General features: G+C 43.4%; 1 protein-coding gene across 1 annotated transcript in view; it reads right to left on the minus strand.

Moving 5' to 3' along the window:
• Positions 1–208: 208 nt before the first annotated feature.
• LOC311582511 (calcium-activated chloride channel regulator 2-like) overlaps positions 209–19,912 on the minus strand; it is a 60,194-nt gene continuing 40,490 nt past the window's right edge. Inside the window, exons 18-28 of the mRNA XM_084755651.1 lie at positions 18,663–18,768; positions 14,730–14,910; positions 12,717–12,935; positions 11,686–11,913; positions 9,896–10,070; positions 8,028–8,134; positions 5,362–5,577; positions 4,544–4,799; positions 3,415–3,585; positions 1,456–1,689; positions 209–700 (exon numbers count right to left, since the gene is read on the minus strand). Of these exons, the coding sequence (XP_084611777.1) occupies positions 312–700; positions 1,456–1,689; positions 3,415–3,585; positions 4,544–4,799; positions 5,362–5,577; positions 8,028–8,134; positions 9,896–10,070; positions 11,686–11,913; positions 12,717–12,935; positions 14,730–14,910; positions 18,663–18,768 (2,282 nt within the window). The 3' untranslated portion in view covers positions 209–311. The remainder of the gene's footprint in view (positions 701–1,455; positions 1,690–3,414; positions 3,586–4,543; positions 4,800–5,361; positions 5,578–8,027; positions 8,135–9,895; positions 10,071–11,685; positions 11,914–12,716; positions 12,936–14,729; positions 14,911–18,662; positions 18,769–19,912) is intronic.

Genomic DNA, 19,912 nt, shown 5'->3' on the forward strand with positions numbered 1-19,912 from the left:
ATGTCTAATGGTTTAGTCATTAGCAGATTAACTAGCTGTGATTGAATCTTATTTTTAGCTGAGAAGTTCCTGAGGACAAGCTAAAATCTACTCCCAGTAACTGGTACAAGCAGCATTTCCAAGCATTCAAAACGACCGTTCAAAGACTGGGCAATAATCAAATTTTTGGGATTTGAACGTATACTTTTTAATACACATGGGCCTCAGGTTTTCAGCTTCCCATGTCACTATATCGCCCCCTACAGGAAATCTAAATTACATTTTTAGAAAATTCTACAATGAAAGGAATGATTTATTTATTGCCTGAAAATTCAGTGCAAACCTAGCGTCACCTGCATTTCCCCTATCCACTTCCACATTATCTTTAGCACGTGGAGGCCAGGGATGGTGCTGTTGATGCTAATGTCAGGACAAGGAGGAGTTGTGTCTTCGGGTGGGGGTGGCTCTGGAGTCGGGATAAACAGAAATACCCGAGCAATGTTGGAGATTTCTGACTTCAGGTTGGACTTATCCACAGCCTGGATAGCAATGAAGATATCGGTGCCATTTTCAAAGCTGTTATTATCCAGTTCGAACTTAAAGTTCTCCTCAGAGTTGGCCTCTTTGGGGATGAGGTCAGTAGTGTTCACTTGGACTGAAGTATTAAACTTGTCTCTGAGGTCAACAATGTTTGTACTTATTCGGATGATGTACGTGGAAGCTAAAATAGAAAATAAAAGAAAGGGAGGGAGGGCTTGTTAAACCTCAAGTCTTAAGCTTTAAAAAAGTTTATTAGGGATAATGTCATCATCCCATGAAGTGCCTGAATAAAAACAGTTAGGCATACAAGGGCTGCTACCTACTGTATACACTTAGTACCTTAACAAATGAGTATAAAGTTGGTTCAGTGACGGCCTAAAGCCTGGGTCAGACTTTCTGAGTCGGGAGCTTGGATGAGGAAGAAGTGTATCACTGCTCATTATTTCATTATTTGGAGGGGGTTTTGGTGCTAGTGTTTCTTGAACATTAGCATGCTCAGAGAGTCTTAGAGCACAGAGTCCAGTTGTTAGGTCAGGTTGCTGCCTATTCATTTCATAAACATGTGGTAGAAACAGAGAACCTTAGGCTCCACCCGAGACCTTATTTTTTATCTTTGAGAGCCATAATCTAGTAGGATGGGAAATTTCTTTGAAGGATATTTACCCTCAATCCATAAAAAAAACACTACAAAACCTAAATTGTCAGGGAAACAAAGCAAAACAAAACACGAACTCCCAAAGTTTTCTTTTCTTAGGTAAAGTGTCTTATTCCTTAAGGGGATCGGCTTCTTGGATCTTTTAAACTATGTACCTTTAATTTCAGAGCCATCTGAGACTCCCTGCCTTCTGTCTCTTCCTCCCAACACAACTGTGACCCCTCCTGTGCACCTGCCTGGTTGGTTGCTCCTTTACAGGGTCTGCGCCACACCACCCTTACCTCTCCCATGGTCATAATCGTCCCCGGGAGCTGTCCAAGTCAGGTTCACGAGCTTGTGTCCTTGGATGCTGGCCTTCAGGTCCGTGATTTGGCAAGGTGGAAAGAGGTCAGGGATGGGGGCCTTGGGGACATCAGTGGCCACAAATGAGCCCCCTGAAGATGTCCTGCTGAAGCACAGTTGCTTTTCCTGAAGATTACTAGGTTCAGGACGTGGAGGATTCATTTTTATTTCACCTGTTAAAATGTATTCAAAATAAGAAAAACAACACCACGGAAAGGCAAACCCTTTATTTTATTGTATTATTATTATTATTATTATTATTATTATTATTATTTTATTTATTTATTTTTACTGGATCTTCCTTCCCACTCTTCTTTTCTCTTTTCCTTCCACCAACAAAACTCACTTTAAAGTTTGGTGACAAGACCCTGAATCAGTCTGCATAAGAAGAAAATGAACAAAGGGAGGCCCACATTTCTTTGCATAACAGGTGCTTCCTCGTTGTAATGGGTGGTGGTCGGGGGTGGTGGGGAGGGGGAGGGGGAGAGGGAAGGCCCTAGAATTAATTTTTCTAACATTTTCTCTGAAATTATTTCTCTTCTCTCATTTTTGTCTTTGATTTTTAAAAAGTGTTTATTTAGTTATTTGTATAGAAGGGGTCAGATGTCAGAGGACAAATTACAAGAGTGGGCTTTCTCCTCCCACCATGTGGATTTCACAAATGGAACTCTAGGTGTTAGACTAAGCAGCAAGCACCTTAACCGGCTGAGCCATCTCACTGGCTTCTTGCTTTTTCTGTCTTCTACAATGTCAGTTTAAATACCATGGCTGCTTAAACACGATATCACCTGAAGAAATCTAGCATCACTTTGGTACTATTGTGTCTGCCATACCTTCTGTCATGTATTTGGTACTTAGTTTCCTTGGCTTTGGAGAAGTTCCTTGATTGTTTAATTTATGCAACTTTCATATTTTCCATATTTGTGTTTTATCTTTCTTACTTGAAATTGCTTTTGTTAAGGGTCCCAAAACTTTATGCTCTTGGAAAAAAATCCCAATTCTCTCTCTCTTTTTGTTTTGAGACAGTGTCTCACTATGTAGCCCAGGTTGGCCTCAAACTCATGCTGCCTGTCTCTGAAGTACTAAGATTGCAGTCCAACTGTCAATCAACACATGGGAATTTATTCATGTAGCAATACGGAATTTGCTTCACACTCTTATATGAAACTAAATCTGTGTGTCAAAAACCTACTGTGTCTTGCTTTGCTAAGGAAGATCTCAGAACCCATCTTCAACAAAGGCATTCTGATCACGATATGACATTATTAAGAATTTGCTTTCCCATAAACTCCAGGTCTTTAAAGCAGTTTTTCGCTGGTTTTAATTTAGAAGGCAAGTCCTGGAATCCTTTAGACTGTGTTGCTCTCAATCCTACTCTGATCCCGGGCAAATGTTTTAAAGCCAGAGTCGGGTGGGATGTCTTATTACTTAAAGCCACGTTTCTCTCACTTGCTGCGAGGAGGCTGGCCTGCAAGGCAGTGGGAGCAAGGGAAGCACATAACGGCAGTGCCTTTTATCTTGTAGAAGACAGGATTGGAGCCGCAGTAGCTAAAAGCTATAATCTGCCTAATTGGTTTCCAAATGGGGTGTTTTGCCCTCCTATAGGACAGCAGCAGATAGCTAGGGACCTTTTTGGATGCAGCAGCTTGAGGGTGGGGCTACTCTTACAGCAGCTCAGGGGTGGGGCTGCTCCTGGCATCTAGTGGATGGGTCCCAGTGACACAGCAGGGTCCTACAAGACACAAGAGTGCACTCAGCACAAAGGGTCACCCAGCCACAAACACCAATCAGGCAGAAGGGAGACTCAGAAGCCAGGGGCTGTCTTGTGTCATTCTGCCTCACAGACTTAACGGTTCTTCTCGACCCAAGTCTTTCAGTCAGCTCTCCAGATCACTTACCGTTTTCGATCCAGCCATCTATGTACATGGCTGCATGCTGCCGGGGTGCCACGTTCTGTCTGTTTGAAGTAACTCCTCCCAGAGCCCATATTTTTATGCTGTATCTACCGTTAGTATCGAAAGCCGTGAAAAACCTTGAGTAGACACCGTCGTTCTTCGTAGCGTCGGCACCTTGACAAGGAGATGAAGGAATTCATGAAAGTCCTAAAAACTATGAGGCTTGATTATGTACAGAAAGAGGCCTGATGCTTCTTCACACTGTGTGTGCACACATGTGTACATGTATATGTATGTGCACACATATGCACATGTATATGTGTGTACGTCTTCTCACCCTGAACTGCCCTTTCCTTTTTGAAATCAGAGGTCATTTCACATGACTCTGCGGTGACTGACAGCATGGGCCATCAACTCAGTCGTTATCTATCAAGTCAAATCATATTGTTCTATATACATGATTGGGGAAGAAAAATTCACAACGTCTCCCCAAGAGACTTTTAATTCACTTATGAAATTCATTCTAATAAAGATGCTTTTGTCACAGTAAACAGACACCTTCTACAAAAGAAATGCAGAATCGTACCACTTCCTTACAGATTTCTTAAATGCAAGAAAAGTGGGTAGAATTTTTCACTTGGGGAGCAAGCATAACCTAAAGTCCACGTGAGTATAGCAATCATCTAGAACTGTGCTGGAATTCATCTCTGTTGTTTAACGCGTGACAATATTTCTTCACCAGCAATGGGGAATGGTAGTACCTAAAGTGTGTGGTGAACATACAAATGATGCTTTCCATGTTTATAGGGGCATACATTTTGAGGAGGCAGTGGACTTGACAGAAAGGGCTATTATTTCCTTCCCTTAGTTTGGAAGGCAGGCAGTTCTGTGAGGTCTCTAATCCTATCTAATTCAAACCACGGATGCCCACTGGCTTTGTAGAGGCTGAGACTGGACCCTTCCCCACGTTTCCCAGCATGTTGGAATACAGCACATGTGAGGAAGCAGAGCTCGTTCATCCCAGTGCCCAGTTCCCTGCTGCCAACCACCTGCCTCAGACCATGCCCACTAGCCAGGCGTTCCATGGTGGGGTCTTAGAAGATGTCCTAATTTTTAGTTTCTTGGATGGTACCTGCTCCATTATCCAGTAACTCCAGGGTTATTGTTTTTCCATTCACAGATTCAATCAAGGCCGTGACACTAGCCCTGAGAATGGGCGAGGCTCCTTGGCGAATAGCCGTGTACACCGTTACTGGGCTGGGGAACTTTCCTGTGTTCACTTTTGGGGTCACTGTAATAGGAGGCACTGTAGCACTTGCTGCACGGGAGGTGACAGTCAACGTGAGAGTTTGTGAGCTCGCTTGCAGGCTGTATTTCCAAAAGCCAACCTGAGCAAGACAGAGGCAGATATTTCCAGTGAGTGAGGAAGACCTAACTTCACTGTCACTTACAACAAATGCCCATGTGACTAAAATGTGTCGCAAGCATGTCCGAGAAGATGCGGGTGTCCTTGACACTCTGCCAGTCAAGGCAACCTTGAGTGTGCTTACACTAGCTATATGGCTCCCACTGTGAAGACAAACCTAGCTAGAGAAAATGAGGCCTAAAGCTGAGCCCTCATTGATCTCTACCTGGAGTTTCCAAGGCATGGGCTTTTGAGGGATAGGAAATAGTTTTCATCATCGCAAAGCATCAAGGATCACGTGTCTCCCCAACTGCTATGCACTTCAATTGCTTCCCTTTCATTTGGGAACATAAAGTCACCTGTTCTCTCTCTCTTGTCCTAATTGGTAGGCTGACGTCAATGAATGAAGAATTTCCATTGCTTTCCCCTGAAGTCAATACTCACTGTCTTTTTTTTAAAAAAATCTACAATTATTTGGAAAAATAATTTGTGTGTGTGTGTGTGTGTGTGTGTGTGTATAGTGAGCAAGGAAGCTGATGCCATACCTTGGCAGTGCCTGGGATTTGGAGGTAGGCCATCTTGGTGGTCGTGTCTACTATAAAACCATCTTGTTTCGTCCCGCTGGGATCCCAGAGAAGAATTTTTGGAGGGTGCGTTGTCCAGGTGACAAGAAACAAGGTGTCCTTGCCCACTGTGCTGTCTACTATCACTGAGCCATTCATCCACTGGTCATTCTGGAGATTTGTTCCTCTGCTCTCCAGCTGTTGAGAAGACAGACACTTTACTTCCTGGACAGTATAGTGCACACCTCCCAGTTTTACTACCCTGCCCCGCCTTCCTGACTCCAATTACAAGGCCTGTGGGTATTCTTTTTTTTTCCTTAAACATTTTTAAAATTAATTTATTCATATTACATCTCAGTTGTTAGCCCTTCCCTTGTATCCTCGTATTCCTCCCTCCCTCCCGCTTCCCCCTTCTCCCCTCCCCTATGTCTGTGATTGAGGGAGACCTCCTCCCCCTATATATGCTCTTAGAGTATCGAGTCTCTTCTTGGTAACTTGCTATCCTTCCTCTGGGTGCTGCCTGTGGGTACTCTTGAGACCTACATTTTATATTTAGGCTCGTTTAGGATTCGGTTCTAAGTTACTATTCCAGCTTCAAGTTTCCACAATATTTCTTTCTCCACCCCAAAGACCACTCCCCTCTGAGGAGTTGTGAACCACCAGCCTCACACTTGCTGCTTCTCCTGTCACTTTCTTCACGAATCCTTCACTGACGTCTGTCACTTAGGATGTACGAATCACTTCCTTCCTATGCACTTTGATGGAATTTTCTCCCTGGCTGTCCTTTAATGGCCATCACATTGTGCTTTACTAGTGTTTCTGTAACCACACTACCTGCCAAGAAGGACTGACTGTACGCAGACTGTATGCATTCCTTCCCCGTGGATAGATGATATAAATTATTAATTATCACAAATCCCTGAGGTAAGCATCATGCAGTCCCCGTGAAGGTGAAGGAAGTATGCCACCGAGCCAGGGACAGCTGTATGGCACACAGAGGGATTGCTGCAGAGCAGGGACTGAAGAAGTAAGAGATCTTCTGAGAATCGTCTCTTACATAGTAACTAAGTATCTCTAAGGTGATTCCTGTTAGAAGAGGTCATGGCCATGGCGCCAGGCTTTCTGCTCCCACTGCTGATAATGAATGAGTCTGGGTGTAAAGGACTCTCGTTCTCATGGAGGTTACATAAGGGTCCTGCTCATCTTTCCACTTCCCTCACTGTTAGTTTTCTTAAATCTGTCTATCTATCTATCTATCTATCTATCTATCTATCTATCTATCTATCTAAAAACACATTGAGTTGCTTTTCTGGGATGCATTCCTTTCTTTGAAAAACAAGGTTCTTGAGTTTATTTTTAAATTTCCTGAAGGACAACCAATGCGGATGCCATTGCTGTCTCCCTAGACTGGAAATATAGTACCTCAGCCGGCCCCAAATCCTACTGTTTTGAAATTTGTCATCCAGGCTTTGATGTGCCACTACTCCTCCACGTTTACTCAGACTTTGATTGTGAAAGTTTGGCATTCGCACCAAACTTTCTAGCTGCTTATTCTCTCCTCCTACTGGGCTGCCTTGTCCAGCCTTGATGTGACTGTAGGTGCCAAGTCTTACTGTAGCTTGTTATGCCACGTTCGGTTGATGTCCTTGGGAGGCCTGCTCTTTTCTAAGGAAAGGCAGGGAGGGAGGATCTGGGGGAGAGGGGAGGTGGGGGAGGGAGCCTGGGAGAGGGGAGGGAGGAGAAACTGGGTTGGGATCTTATACATGAAAGAATAGGGCCTGGAGAGATGGCTCAGAAGTTAACAGCACTTCCAGAGGTCCTGAGTTCAAGTCCCAGAAACCACGTGGTGGCTCATAACCATCTCTAGTGAGATCTGGTGCCCTCTTCTGGTGGGCAAGCACAAATGCAGGCAGAACATTGTATAAATACATACATACATACATACATACATACATACATACATACATACATACATATTTTTAAAAAGAGAATAAAAGAGAAAAATCCACATGCGGTTTCTGCAATTGCTCTGATAGAGCACTTTGAAATCTGTTTGTTCTTCCGCAAAATAGTCCTAGCATATTTGAAAGATAATTTGAGCTTCTTGGCATTTTAGAACCAAACAAGCCTGCAGAAGCTTTCTCTCCACACTCAGAGAGGTAAGAGCCTTCGCCCAATGTTACTTAATGGCAGACTCAGGATGAAGATTTAGGAGTCTGAAATGGGATTTCATCAGGGCAAAGTGCTGTCTCTCTGCTATAGGAAAACCATGGCAAACCTCAGGGACTCAAGGCAATGAGAAAATAGCACAAATCATGTGTGGACGCTTGTAATAGAAAATGTATGGATGATCTTTCCTGAAGACAGCACAAGCCAAGCATGTTACAATGAGTGCTTGCTAGCAAATGCTTACAAGGAATTATCACACATATATTATATTTTATGTTGCTGGTCCCTATAGGTCATCTCATAAATGCCAACTGCCTCATTTCAATAAGGAAGATTGCATTTGGAGAATAATGTTTAAGGTCAAGCTGAAGAATCTGAATTTTAAATAATACACAAAGAAATGTAGAACTGAAAGCACCCGGCAGTCTAGACTGTGATTGTAAGTAGCTTTGAGAAACCAAACAGTAAGAGCCTCCGACCTGAATGGAATTCTGAGAGGCAGCTCCATTTCCTGACGAAAGGGCCGCGAAAGCATCGACGAGACCATTGTTCTGAGCCTGATCAGAAGCATATGTCTGCAAACCGCCTAAAACGCAAGTTCATTATCAGAAGTTATTTTCCAGGAAGGAAGTATTTGCAACATTTTAGCTATAGCTAAGATGGCAGGATACACAATAAAGATCAATAACAAATGCATGTGCATATTAGCTCACAAGTTGATACTGATATATATATATATATACACACACACAGAGATATACTTACATATACATATACATATATATATACATATACATATATATTTTCATGTATTTGTGACATAGTCTCCTATAGCTCAGTCCAGCTTCAAGATCACTATTTATCCAAGGATGATGTAATTCCAGACCCTCCTTCCTCTACCTCTCAACTACTGTGGCTACAGGCTTACACCACCATGCCCCACTGATACTGACTTTTCAATTCTCCTAATGAATAGCTTCAGAAACAGCCATCATGAAGTTAGCTAAGGTATCTGCACAACCCCCAAGAGGGTCTATATTTTAAAGGTCACGTGCTTCCGTCTGAGAGAGTCTGCTTAAGCACAGTTCACTATGTTCACTCTTATTTAAATGCAATTCTAGCAAGCTGGGTTTTAAAGTTGCACCTCAAATCAAGAAAGACACATGTGTGGCAATATCGAGAAGTAACAGTGGGCAAAGGGACTGGTACAGAAAACTAAGGGGTGGTGTAAAACAAAGATCAATATACCAGGCCTGGAGACGTGGATATTGAGAGTAAGTGTAACTAAAGAGGGGGAGTCACTCCTAACTATTTTTTTTATATTCATGTCTTTGTGTGTGCACGTGTCACAAGTGTGTGTGTATGAAGGGTGAAGGGTGGCATGTGGCAGTTGGCCCTCTCTTTACACAGCCCAGGATTCCACAGACAGAACTCAGGTGGTGAGCTCGGCAGCAGGCACCTTTGCATCATCTTGGGTAGTCACATATAAACCATTAAAAAGCACCCAAAGTCAGGGGCAGTGTCCCTGCAATGGTGCTGTTGTCCCACTTGTTTGAAGATGTCCTCTTCCAGGGGAGTGACAGTCGGCCTTGCTCTAAGTCTTGGCTACCAGTGACTAATGGCTGCCTCGTTCTGCAGAGGACTGCCTTACCCCAGAGAGCCACCCTTCACAGAAAGATGACTCTTAGCTTCCGCTCTGCTCCAGCAAGAAACGCCCTTTGACGAATGGATGCAGCAATACACAAGGGGTTCCTCCTGTCTCAAGGGAGGACCCAGGTTTGTACTGTGTTTCCAGTCTAGAGGCCCCTTGACTAGAGTGAGTCTAGACTGTACATTTACCTCCATCCTTTCTCTCTGTTGCCTGCTCTGTCTGTCCTCCGTTTCTTTTCTTTCGAGAGCGCTCCTTCTGTAGTCACGTGTACTATCCATGGGCAGATATATTAAGCTCCCATAGCAATACTTTATATTTCTAATACTATCCCTAAGTAAAAGAAAATGTTCACCTATTCTGCTAAAGAAACTGGCGTCGGATGAGACCTGTCTGAACCCTGTTTGTGTGTGAGACTGAGCTACACAGCACACTGGCCTTCTGCGGAGAAACTGCCTGTGTACTGCTTGACTGAAGTAGCCTCTGCATTGTTCACCAGGCTCTTCCCCTCCTCCTTACTTCCGCTTCCTGTCTTTTGGGGTAAAGTCAAATACTCATCAGGTATCTGGGAGGGGCTCCCTGAGTTGTCACTAGGGGGTGACACTAGCTCAGTTACGCTTTCTGTAATCTGGCCTAGTCCTTGAACCGAGGCTTAAAGAGACCAGAAGCAGTGGCATATTGCTGCGTATCCTCCCTCACCTGTCATTTTGGACAGCTGCTCCAGCTCTGCAGCGGCGGCTGGTCCCAAGGCCACTGTGTGGATGATTGCCCCGCTCTTCCTCACCATGTCAAAGCAGTTGCTGATGGTGTTGTCTTCCCCGTCAGTCAGCAGCACAACTTCAGACCCGTCGGTTGGGTACTTCTTCTTTATCACCTAAGGGCACCATGGAGAGCAGGAATGAACTGGCTTGAGGTGGGCGGGGTGTTTGTGGAAACAGAATTTATGCGGGACAAGAAGCACCTTTGAGGGACCAAGCATGAGTCTGGGAATGTTGGAGGAGCACCTGGCTCCTCTGTGGCACTTCCACAGCGTCGACCTTAACAGTGAGCTCTTCCTATTGTTAGCCTGCCGCTGAAGGGATGCTGTGCCATGCAGGGTGGCCCTAGAGACATGCAGTTCTGGGAGAGGACACGGGGGTGGTGGTGGGGGGGTTGAGTTTTCTCCATTTGGTCCCTCCCTGAGAAGCCTTGAGAAGTTTCAAGATGCCTTCAGAAAACATCAGGAACCAGCTGAGGGATAGTGGACCCACGGGAGATTTTAGCTTTAGCCTTTTACTATCTGACGCTATTAGCTTTATGCTGGTGTCACAAATTCTGTCTGGACAATGTTACCCCTTCTGATTAAAGCAAACACTTTGTTCCTTTACACATGCATGTACATACATACATGCACACGCGCGCACACACGCATATGTGCACTCACTCACGTGCCTAGTCCTCCTTCACTACACACACACACACACACACACACACACACACACACACGCACGCACACACACACATTTGGTGTTTGTTTTTTGAAACAGGGTCTCATACAGACTACACAGGCTCATGTAGCCTGTGTTGATAAGGAGGATCTGCATCTTCTGATTCTCCCACTGTTATCTCCAAAGTGCTTTTCATAGTTTGTATCTAGCTACACCTTGTAGTAGCTAGTAGAGCATAGTGGACAGCCCAACTGCCAATGTGCAATAAGATTATGATGGAAAGAAAGTCAAATAAAGGCATATGTGGTCCATTGAAGGAAACCAGACTCTACACATCACTGAAGTAATGGAAAGAGACCAACATGCGTGGCAGACAGGTCAGAGTAAGTCCTGCAGCTCCCACTTTCGGGTAAAGAACTCAGAACCAGATCTTCTGGCCAGAAGGCTGGAGGGGAAGATGGAGGCACAGGACACTTCTCCTCTATTTGAGTGCTGGCAGGCGATCCCAACACAAGGCGACCTTGGGAGCTATTAGAAGGCAGTGGACTAAGACTATGAAAATGGGAAAGAGCCAGTGCCTAGGTGCCTGAGAGCTGTGGCCACAGCCTTGGTCTGGCCAAAGTGCTTCTGGGACTCATAAGTAAGAACTATGGCCCAGTTTGGGTCCCTTTGTCAAATTTCTAATAATTGCTGTGTGTCATGGAGTTTCCATGTTTCCCTCAGGGAGACAAAGGGTAATAGAGTTGTGTTATCAGGTGAGACCAGGTGATCCTCCCATAGAGTCTGAGAATGTGGAAGCCAGAATTGCTGGTGGCAGGAGCCACAGGAGACATGTTTTGAGTGCAGACATGCACGCAGAAAAGCCTGAGTGCCTACGTGCACAAACGGAGCAAATTAGCAATAGCTCTGGGGGCCTGTGTCTTTGCACCCTTTGACCATGACTTTGTCTTTGGTCATATAATTTGATTGACACCAGCCATGTATGGAAACCCTAGAAATGACATTTTCATAGGAGCCAAAATCACAAACACCTGCAAACTACAACCGTAGAACACGCCTTACTGTAAATGCTGCCTGAAGCCCAGAGCATATAGATGTCCCTCCTGAAGATGCTGTGGGTAAGCGATTGGTCAGCAGATCTCTGTCAGCACCGCTGTTTATCTGTATGAGTTCGCTTTGTACATAGGCAGCGCTGTCAAACGTCACCATGCCAACCCAGGATCCCAGCTCCACGGTCTGCAGCAGGAATAGCTTGCTTGCCTGATTCATTCGGTTAAGACGGTCACCATTCTGAAAGGGCACACAAATAGAAGCAGTCAAGTGAACTGCAAACAGACTAAATGAACAGACTAACAACAGAGCAGGTTAAAGGATATTTGCAAGGGGCTGCCTCTAAGTTTTTTGGGGGGGGGATATTTTCCATTTGTACATGGTGTCTATTTTGGGTAATATTTTAGAGGTTTTGCATAAATGACAAAAAAAGCAAAACACTGTATTATGCAATCACTGGAATGCAATGCATTAGTAATAGGTCTAAAAAGGCTTATATGGAACTCTAGGTCTAGTTATGTTAGTAAAACATGAACCATATTAGATTTATGTAATTAATCAGATCTTTGCTCATAAGTTGACATTAGTTTAATATGACAGAGGGGACAGTTGATATCGAGTCTGTGGAATGAGACAATGTAAAGTGTGTGTGTGTGTGTGTGTGTGTGTGTGTGTGTGTGTGTGTGTGTGTGTTTCTTATCTCCTGGAGCTCAGTGGTCTAAGAGCCATAGGGATTTGCCTGCCTCTACCTACCCAGTGCTGGAATCACAGCTTAGTTTGGGGCCTTGAACTTATGTCTTTATGCTTGCAAGGCAAGCACTTTATCATCTGAGCTCTTTCTCCTGCCCAAGATGAGCATTTCTGATGACAAAGCTATTGCTGTGTTTTCGTCCTCCTCCTGTGGTTATTCTCTACCAAGTCCTAATTGTTTGTGTTACACACACACACACACACACACACACACACACACACACACACACACACACACACACACACACACATCTCTGATTCCCGCGCCAAAGATTGAGGCTCAGTGAACATACCGTCATGCTCCCGGACTTATCAAGAACTAAACACACAACTCTTTGTGCAGTTTGCAGCAGTGAGAAGGTGGGTGTGGGTGGCTGGGTTGTCATGGGAGTGGTTTGCTTAAAGTCCTCAGATTCTTGGATGACTTCCCACGTGCTTCGGAGATTGCATCGTTGGTTTTGGGCATTTGGGGCTTCTTTGTTGTGATTTTTTTCTGTACAGAATTCAACTACCTGAAATTGCCAATATAACAATACATACAAAAGTCATATATTTGTAAAGCTTTCTAGAAAAAACAACTCCCTGTCTCCCCATTTCCAGGCTTCTCTGCTTGCTTATAACCGTGGCTCAGCCTCACAGTGGTGCACAGCACTGCGGGGTGGGGCGGGGCGGGGCGGGGTGGGGCGGGGCGGGGCGGGGTGGGGCGGGGCGGGGATCATAGTCGGCGGTGCTGTCTCACTCCTTGTCTGCAGCCTTATTGCACATCTAGTGTTGTTCTGTAGTGAACCACTTGCCTGCTCTAAGGTGGCTTCCTTCACTCTTCAGAGTTTCTACCCAAGATGTCACCCTTCATGCCACCCTCCAATATTCCTCTCACTGTATCGTCCCGCCTCTCCATCCTCACCACCAAACCCCACTTCTTTACTCCCCGAGCCCCACTAAGCAACATGCTGCGTTCAACCTTGACCACGCATCCTTCCAGGTCTCTCTAAAACCCATCTGGGAAATCCGCTCTCTCCAACCCCACATCTTCATAGTGAGTGCATCACTTTCCTGGGGTGCAACTCTAGCCTCCGTGCACATTTCCGGGTTGAGGTCAGCACTATGCCCCCAAGTCACCCAGCTCAAGATATCAGGAAGTTGCTGTTCTCCTCCCTCTACAAAACAGCCAAGACCTGGACATTATTTCTTCCTGCTTACAGGCCACACCCCTTTCCCCTGTTTCAGAGAACTCGCCATCATCTGAGTCCTCCTGCTTCTTCCTTCCCACTGTTGTCATGACACCTGGCTTTCCACCTTGCTGTCTCTCCAGCTTGCTCACCCCACAGCTGTTTGAGAACTCTCCCCTTTTACTTCAATATAGAAGACTTTTAATATCTATATTGTATGTGTGTTCTACTATGTGTGTGTGTGTGCGTGCTCAGATATGTGTGCCGGTGCTCATGCAAGTGTGTTCATGTGGAGGCCTGAGGCCAGTGCTAGGTGTCTTTCTTCTGTCACTCTCCACCTTCAGCTTTTTTTGAAGCAAGATTTCCCAGTGAACCGGAAATCCATCTATTTGATGAAACTGGCTGCCGCTGACCTCAAGGTCTATCTCTCCCCATCGCTCGGTGCTGACACCCTCAGGCCCTCTGTGCTCCGTCAGCAGGCATCCTACTATGTGAGCCATGTCCCCTTAGCCCTATAAGGCCCTGTGTGTGGCTTGTGAGTACCCACACCCGACAAGTCCTGCAGTTTCTCATAGCAAACAGTAGTCGCAAACTGGAGATTTTCTGCCAATCCACACCTTCCTCTTGGCTGTGGGGGTCCAAGTCTTTAATTTCTTCTGCTCTTATCCTATTGGTTCTCAGGCTTGCCAGGCTTCTCCACCGCTCCCCTTTTGCTCACCAGGGAGCTCATCCTCTGCTGCCTGCTTTGTAAACCTGCCTTCATTCACTTCCCAGGTGTTTCCCTCATTTTCGATTCTTCTAGAAAATGCCCACTCAGTCCCCTGTGACCTCAGAGTGCAACGCACAAACGTCAGCCGACTGCTTTGCCACTGTACATTTGGACAATGTACCTGAGAGACAACGTCACAGTAAAGTTTGCTTCCTCAAGATTTGGCCCGGTGTGACACACAGCAGGAGTTCCGTGTGTTTGTTTTCTGGGACCTAGCTTATCTGGTAGTATCTCTGAAAACTGATCTTCCCTCTGAGCGCCTGTGCAAAACCAAAACCAAACTGACCCCACCAAATGTATCTGTGCCACGGGGGAGGGGTGGGGTGGGGTGGGAGTGGGTGGATGGGGGGGAAAAACAAGGCACTTACAGAATTCATACTTTGACTGAACATTATGGACGCCTTCGCAGTCTGTTGCTTATGTGGTATGAATACACAATTGCTTTTATAGAGTCCTGTTAATTTGTCAATTTGGCACTTTCCACGTTCGATACAGCTGCCTCCTTGGCACCGACGAACTAGATTTTCGCCGGTAATATCCACTGAACATCTGAAAAGACATTAAGGTTTTAAATGCTTAGGCGATGCGATCATCTCAAAGAGGCTGTCACGCACTTCAGACCGTTGGCCTCGTATGATTTTTTTTCATTAAACAAGAAGAAAATACATATCCTCATGTAACAGAAGCACTAAGTTTATATCAAGTCATTTCTGTTGTCAGAAAGTACATGAAAAATAGTGCCAGAACAGCGTGAGTAAGGATCAAAGACCATCAACTGCTCCAATCAGCCGCCGCATTCTAGCAAATCAGAGGTCCTCTTAGCCCATCACAGGACTTGCTGGAATTTCTGTCTGTCCTAGTTGTTTTATTCCAAAAAGTTTTTAAACGGTGACTGTATGCTCATGGACATTTAATTTTTTATATTATATGCTTATGGTTTTATTATAAGTGGGATGGACGTTTTTACCCCTTTTCCCTTTTAATTTATAAACTAAAGTATATAAATAATAAAAGTATAAAAAGTATTTGAAAACTCATAAAAACTGTAAAGAGAAGAAGAAGAAAAAACAAAAAACAAATAAACAAACAAAAACAAAAACCATGTTCCACCACCAGAAATAAATAACCCCCGACTTGTTTAAAGATTTTCTGTGTGTCAGCTACAGAGTGCTTTGTTTTCTGAGGAAAAAAAAAACTTATGGAAGTAAGATGTTGGAGGTTGGTCTGATGTATTTTGATGTTAATTACTGCTTACTATCTCTGAGCCCCACCTGTACCTTGCCTAAGAGCTTAATCTATTGACCAATAATAGGCCATCATACCTGGGCAGGGCAAATGGCTAAGGCTCCAGGGCTTGGGAGACAGGGAGACTCTTGGGAGGAAGAGAGACCAAAGAAGAGTGGAGAAGGAGGTTGCGCCATCATGGGTTAGGTGGAGAAGCACATGGCTGGCAAGGATGGAGATTTGGCCCAGATAATGATAATTATTATCAAGTATATGGGATTATGGATGGGAGGTAGCTTGATAGAAATTATTAGAAGCAGACGGCATGGGATTGGGGCAGGTATTCCATACCTGTTCCACTATGGGAAGTAGTTTAGGGGATTAATGTCTGTCCTGCCCCAGGTTTACTGAGACTATTTTAAAATATAACAGATGTCTGCCTTGATTGATTGCTAGCGGGTTAGAAAATACCGCTGTAATAATAATTATAGGGCTGATAATAAACATTATTAGGTCATACTGGTAGATTAAATGCAACAGTAGGATACTTAAAAATCTTAATATATAGATATGCAGCATATTCGTGCACATTGTGGTTTTAATGGTTTTTATCTTTTGACATTATATAAATCCATCCTCACTTAGTAAATTTACTTTTTCTGTTAATTTTTCAATGCCTAAAATGAAATGTGCTAAACACACAAAATTCCACATGAAAACTCGACCATTTTTTAAAAAATCCATTGATATAGCTTGTCTATCATTTAGTTAAAATGGAATTTTAAACATGAAGTTAATTGCTTAAGAAACAGGGGAAAAAAAGATCTGCTATCTGCCATCTTCTACAGAAGTCGCTCTGCTTGATGACTGTAAACTTCACTGTCAAGGGCATGAAGTAACCTGTGAAAGGGCTGACCTCATCTTTGTGTAATTTGAATCTCTAAATTTCTACTGAGTATGATCATTTCATATGTTTATTAGTTATTTTGATTTATTCTTTTGTGAATTATATATTCTTCTTGATGACATTTTTCTATTAGTATTTCACTTTTTTTTTGTCTTAGCTTTTTGTTTTTTTGAACCTTCCTTTTGTATGCTAGGCTTGCGTCACACTTGCTTCGTAGCTGACAGTGGCTTCGAACCCACACCCCTGCCCCTTCCACCTCTAGCATCCTATGTGTACAGGTGTCTGTCATTACAATTGACTTCACATGTTTTCCAGGTGCTACAGTGAGTACTACCATTCTAAAAGTTTGAATGGTTTGGGCAGCATATATTTTCTTTTCTGTCTCCCTCCTTTACCCTATTTAGTTCATGTAAGACAAAAACTTAATTTATGGGCAGTCACATCTTTTCTCTTTTTCTCTTAGTTACGCTTTTCTCTGTTTTGTTTGTTTGAGACAGGCCCTTCCTATGTAGTCCAGGATAGACTTGAGTTCACATCCCTCTGCCTCAGGCTCGTGAATGCTGAAATTACAGTTATGTGTCACTGTAATGCTCTCTGATTCTAATTCTTAAATACACAGAAAAGCTTTTACTACGTAGAGATATGAACACATAGACAGATTTTCATTACATGTAGATTTGATCTCACTAATTTTTGACTTGATATGTATTAATCTTAATAATTTAAATGGATAGACTTTAGCACATATATAATTTGCAGTGTGTGTGTGTGTGTTAAAATTTGACAAGTTTATCCAATTGGAAGAGATTCTGTTAATACTTCCCATAGCTAAAATTTTTCCTAATATCTTAAAAAATCTTATCTTTCCTCATAGATTTATTATTCGTTGTGCTAAATTATTATGTACGTAAATTACTGTCAATAAAAACTGACAAGTAAAAGTGCCTTTTATTATGACCCCTTTTCAAAAATAATCTCACTTAATGAATACTATGATCTTTGAGAGACAAATATATTTTTACTAGAATTTCATAAAATTCATGAGTAAAGTTTTGTTGAATTTATACATTTCATGAATTGAAATCCTCTCTGCCTTGGTTTTCTTTGAAACTTTTTAGAATTATTTTGTAGTTTTCTTCAAATTTATCTTTTACATTTCTTACTGTGCTTTCCATTGAATTCTTATCTTGAGTGAAGAATTTTTTCCACTATACTTTTTAATGAGTTCTTGCTAATATATGGAGATGCTAATTTATTCCCTTTGTATTATGTCCCTTTGTTGACTTCCCTTGACAATCTGAGGCTCGCTCTATTATTTTGGGTTTTCTAGGCAGAACATTCACCCATGTAAGCGCCATTTCCTTCCCTCCCCTCTGGTAGCCTTGTTTAGTACTACCTCAGTTTTGCATTACTGAATTGGATACAACTTCCTGAATAAACTGCGACACCCGTGATCGTGATCATGGCAGCCACCCTTGTCTTCTCGCTGAGACTGAACTGTCCATAGGATGTCTCTGTTAAATATGGCATGGACTGTTGGATTGCATAGATACTTGTAATATATGAGGTAACTTCTGGACAGCTTTTTTAAAAAAAATTACTTCTGGGCCTACAAATACTTTAATGGTTTATTTGAAAGGCAAAGGATAATGAGTATCCTTAATATGTTTTGATCAAGTTTCTCTCTAGAGGCCATGGTGGTCATGTGGTCTAATGTGCACCACAGCTGTCGAAGGGAGAATAAGCTGATGGATGTTTTTAAATCCCAGAAAGCAGCGAGTACAAGACAGCTTTGCTCTTAATGGGTGGGGGGAAGCTCAGAAAAGAGGCATGGGAAGACCTACTACAAGGCGGAATGGTACCCATTGGCTGAGATTTGAAAAGCCAAGCCAATACTCGGTCACGTCAGCAACGTGACTCTTGGATGTGGCCTGTGTGACTCAGAAACCACAAGCCGAGGCAGCTGGCAGGCGGTGTGCAGCAGTGATTCACAAAGTACAGAACTCAGCTAACAGAACCGCTTGCAAGGAAAAGTGGCCGTTGTACAGAAATGTGAGAAAGAATGTCTTAGAGAAAATAAGACAGAAGACTGGAGTTTTAGAGGTAATTCAAGGGAAGCTTGGTTACATTTTCAAATTGTTTTGGTGAAGCCAAGTCAAAATATACATACCTCACTGCTTCGGTCTTCCCTTTGGATGAGTAGAACTTCTCATCATTGTTGTACTCATCAAATACTCCCCATCGGAAGTGCGCCCACTCGTGGATGAACGCCCTCTCTGTGAGAGAGAAGTTAAGTAGATAACAAATGTGAAATGACCTCTTCTAAACGCCTATTTTACTTTGCTGCATCATAGATTTCTAAATAACAAAATTAGAAGCTTGATTTCCCAAGCATGACCTAACATAACAAGTATACAGTTCTGTAGAATACACATGTTTACTTTGGCTTATGTGTGCTCATGGGTGACATATGAGTGAGAGCCAGGAGGTTGTGCGCACACTGGTCAGGCAGCGGCCCCACCGTACACTGCTTGGTCTTGTGAAGGACATGCAAGGTCAGAGAGAGAAAATGTAGGGGTTAAGTCTGACTCCTGAGCACAGTGTGGGAGACCCTGACAACTCCAGCCTTTGCCTGCTCTTCACCTTCCTGGCTCTGTAATCACAATACATTTCTGAGTGTTTTGCTCTAGGTCACATCACACTCCTTTTCACCTCTGGTTCTTTTTTTCACATGTTTTCTCTTGTTGACATCTCTCACTGTCTGCAGTGAAATTAATGCTCTTCTTTTAAAGTAGGGTTACATCTAAGGCTCACGGTAAGAGCCTGCAATCCCAGCTATTCAAGAGGCTGAAGCAGAAGGATTATTAGTTCAAGGCCAGCCTTAGCAATGTTTTTTAAGATCCTGTCTCCAAAGCAATAGGGAAAAAAATCAAGCCTTGATCCACCCAACTAACATCCTAACATGCTCAGACCAGACTAGACATTCCCCTTGCAGTTTCATTATGTCCTGTTACTTGCACTTTGTGTCTTACACCGTCATTGTACTTGTCTCTATGAAGACAGGCAATATGTTTTCTCTCCTGTTGTATCTGGACACATCACATGTAGAGATTACTAGGCATCCATTAAGTAAGTGTTATATTTGGGTCACTCATAATGACTTATGTGCATCTTAGTGTTTCTGAATTACAATTCAAGGTGGGCTATATTTGGAGAGCTAGGTGAGAAGGCATACAGAGGAACTCAAACCTCCTAATCTGCTCTGAGGGTTTGCACTGAATTTTTTTCAAGTTCTGGAAAGGCTATGACTGTTTGTTAAAAGTAACAGAGGACTTTGAGGGCAAAGAACTCGGGCCATGGTTATAAAGCAATCATTGAAGGGAATGGTGTGATACCCAGCTGTGGTGGCCAGAGTAAGCT

The sequence above is a fragment of the Acomys minous genome (genome assembly GCF_964271855.1).
Source record: "Acomys minous genome assembly, chromosome: 14".
Classification (NCBI taxonomy): Eukaryota; Metazoa; Chordata; class Mammalia; order Rodentia; family Muridae; genus Acomys; species Acomys minous.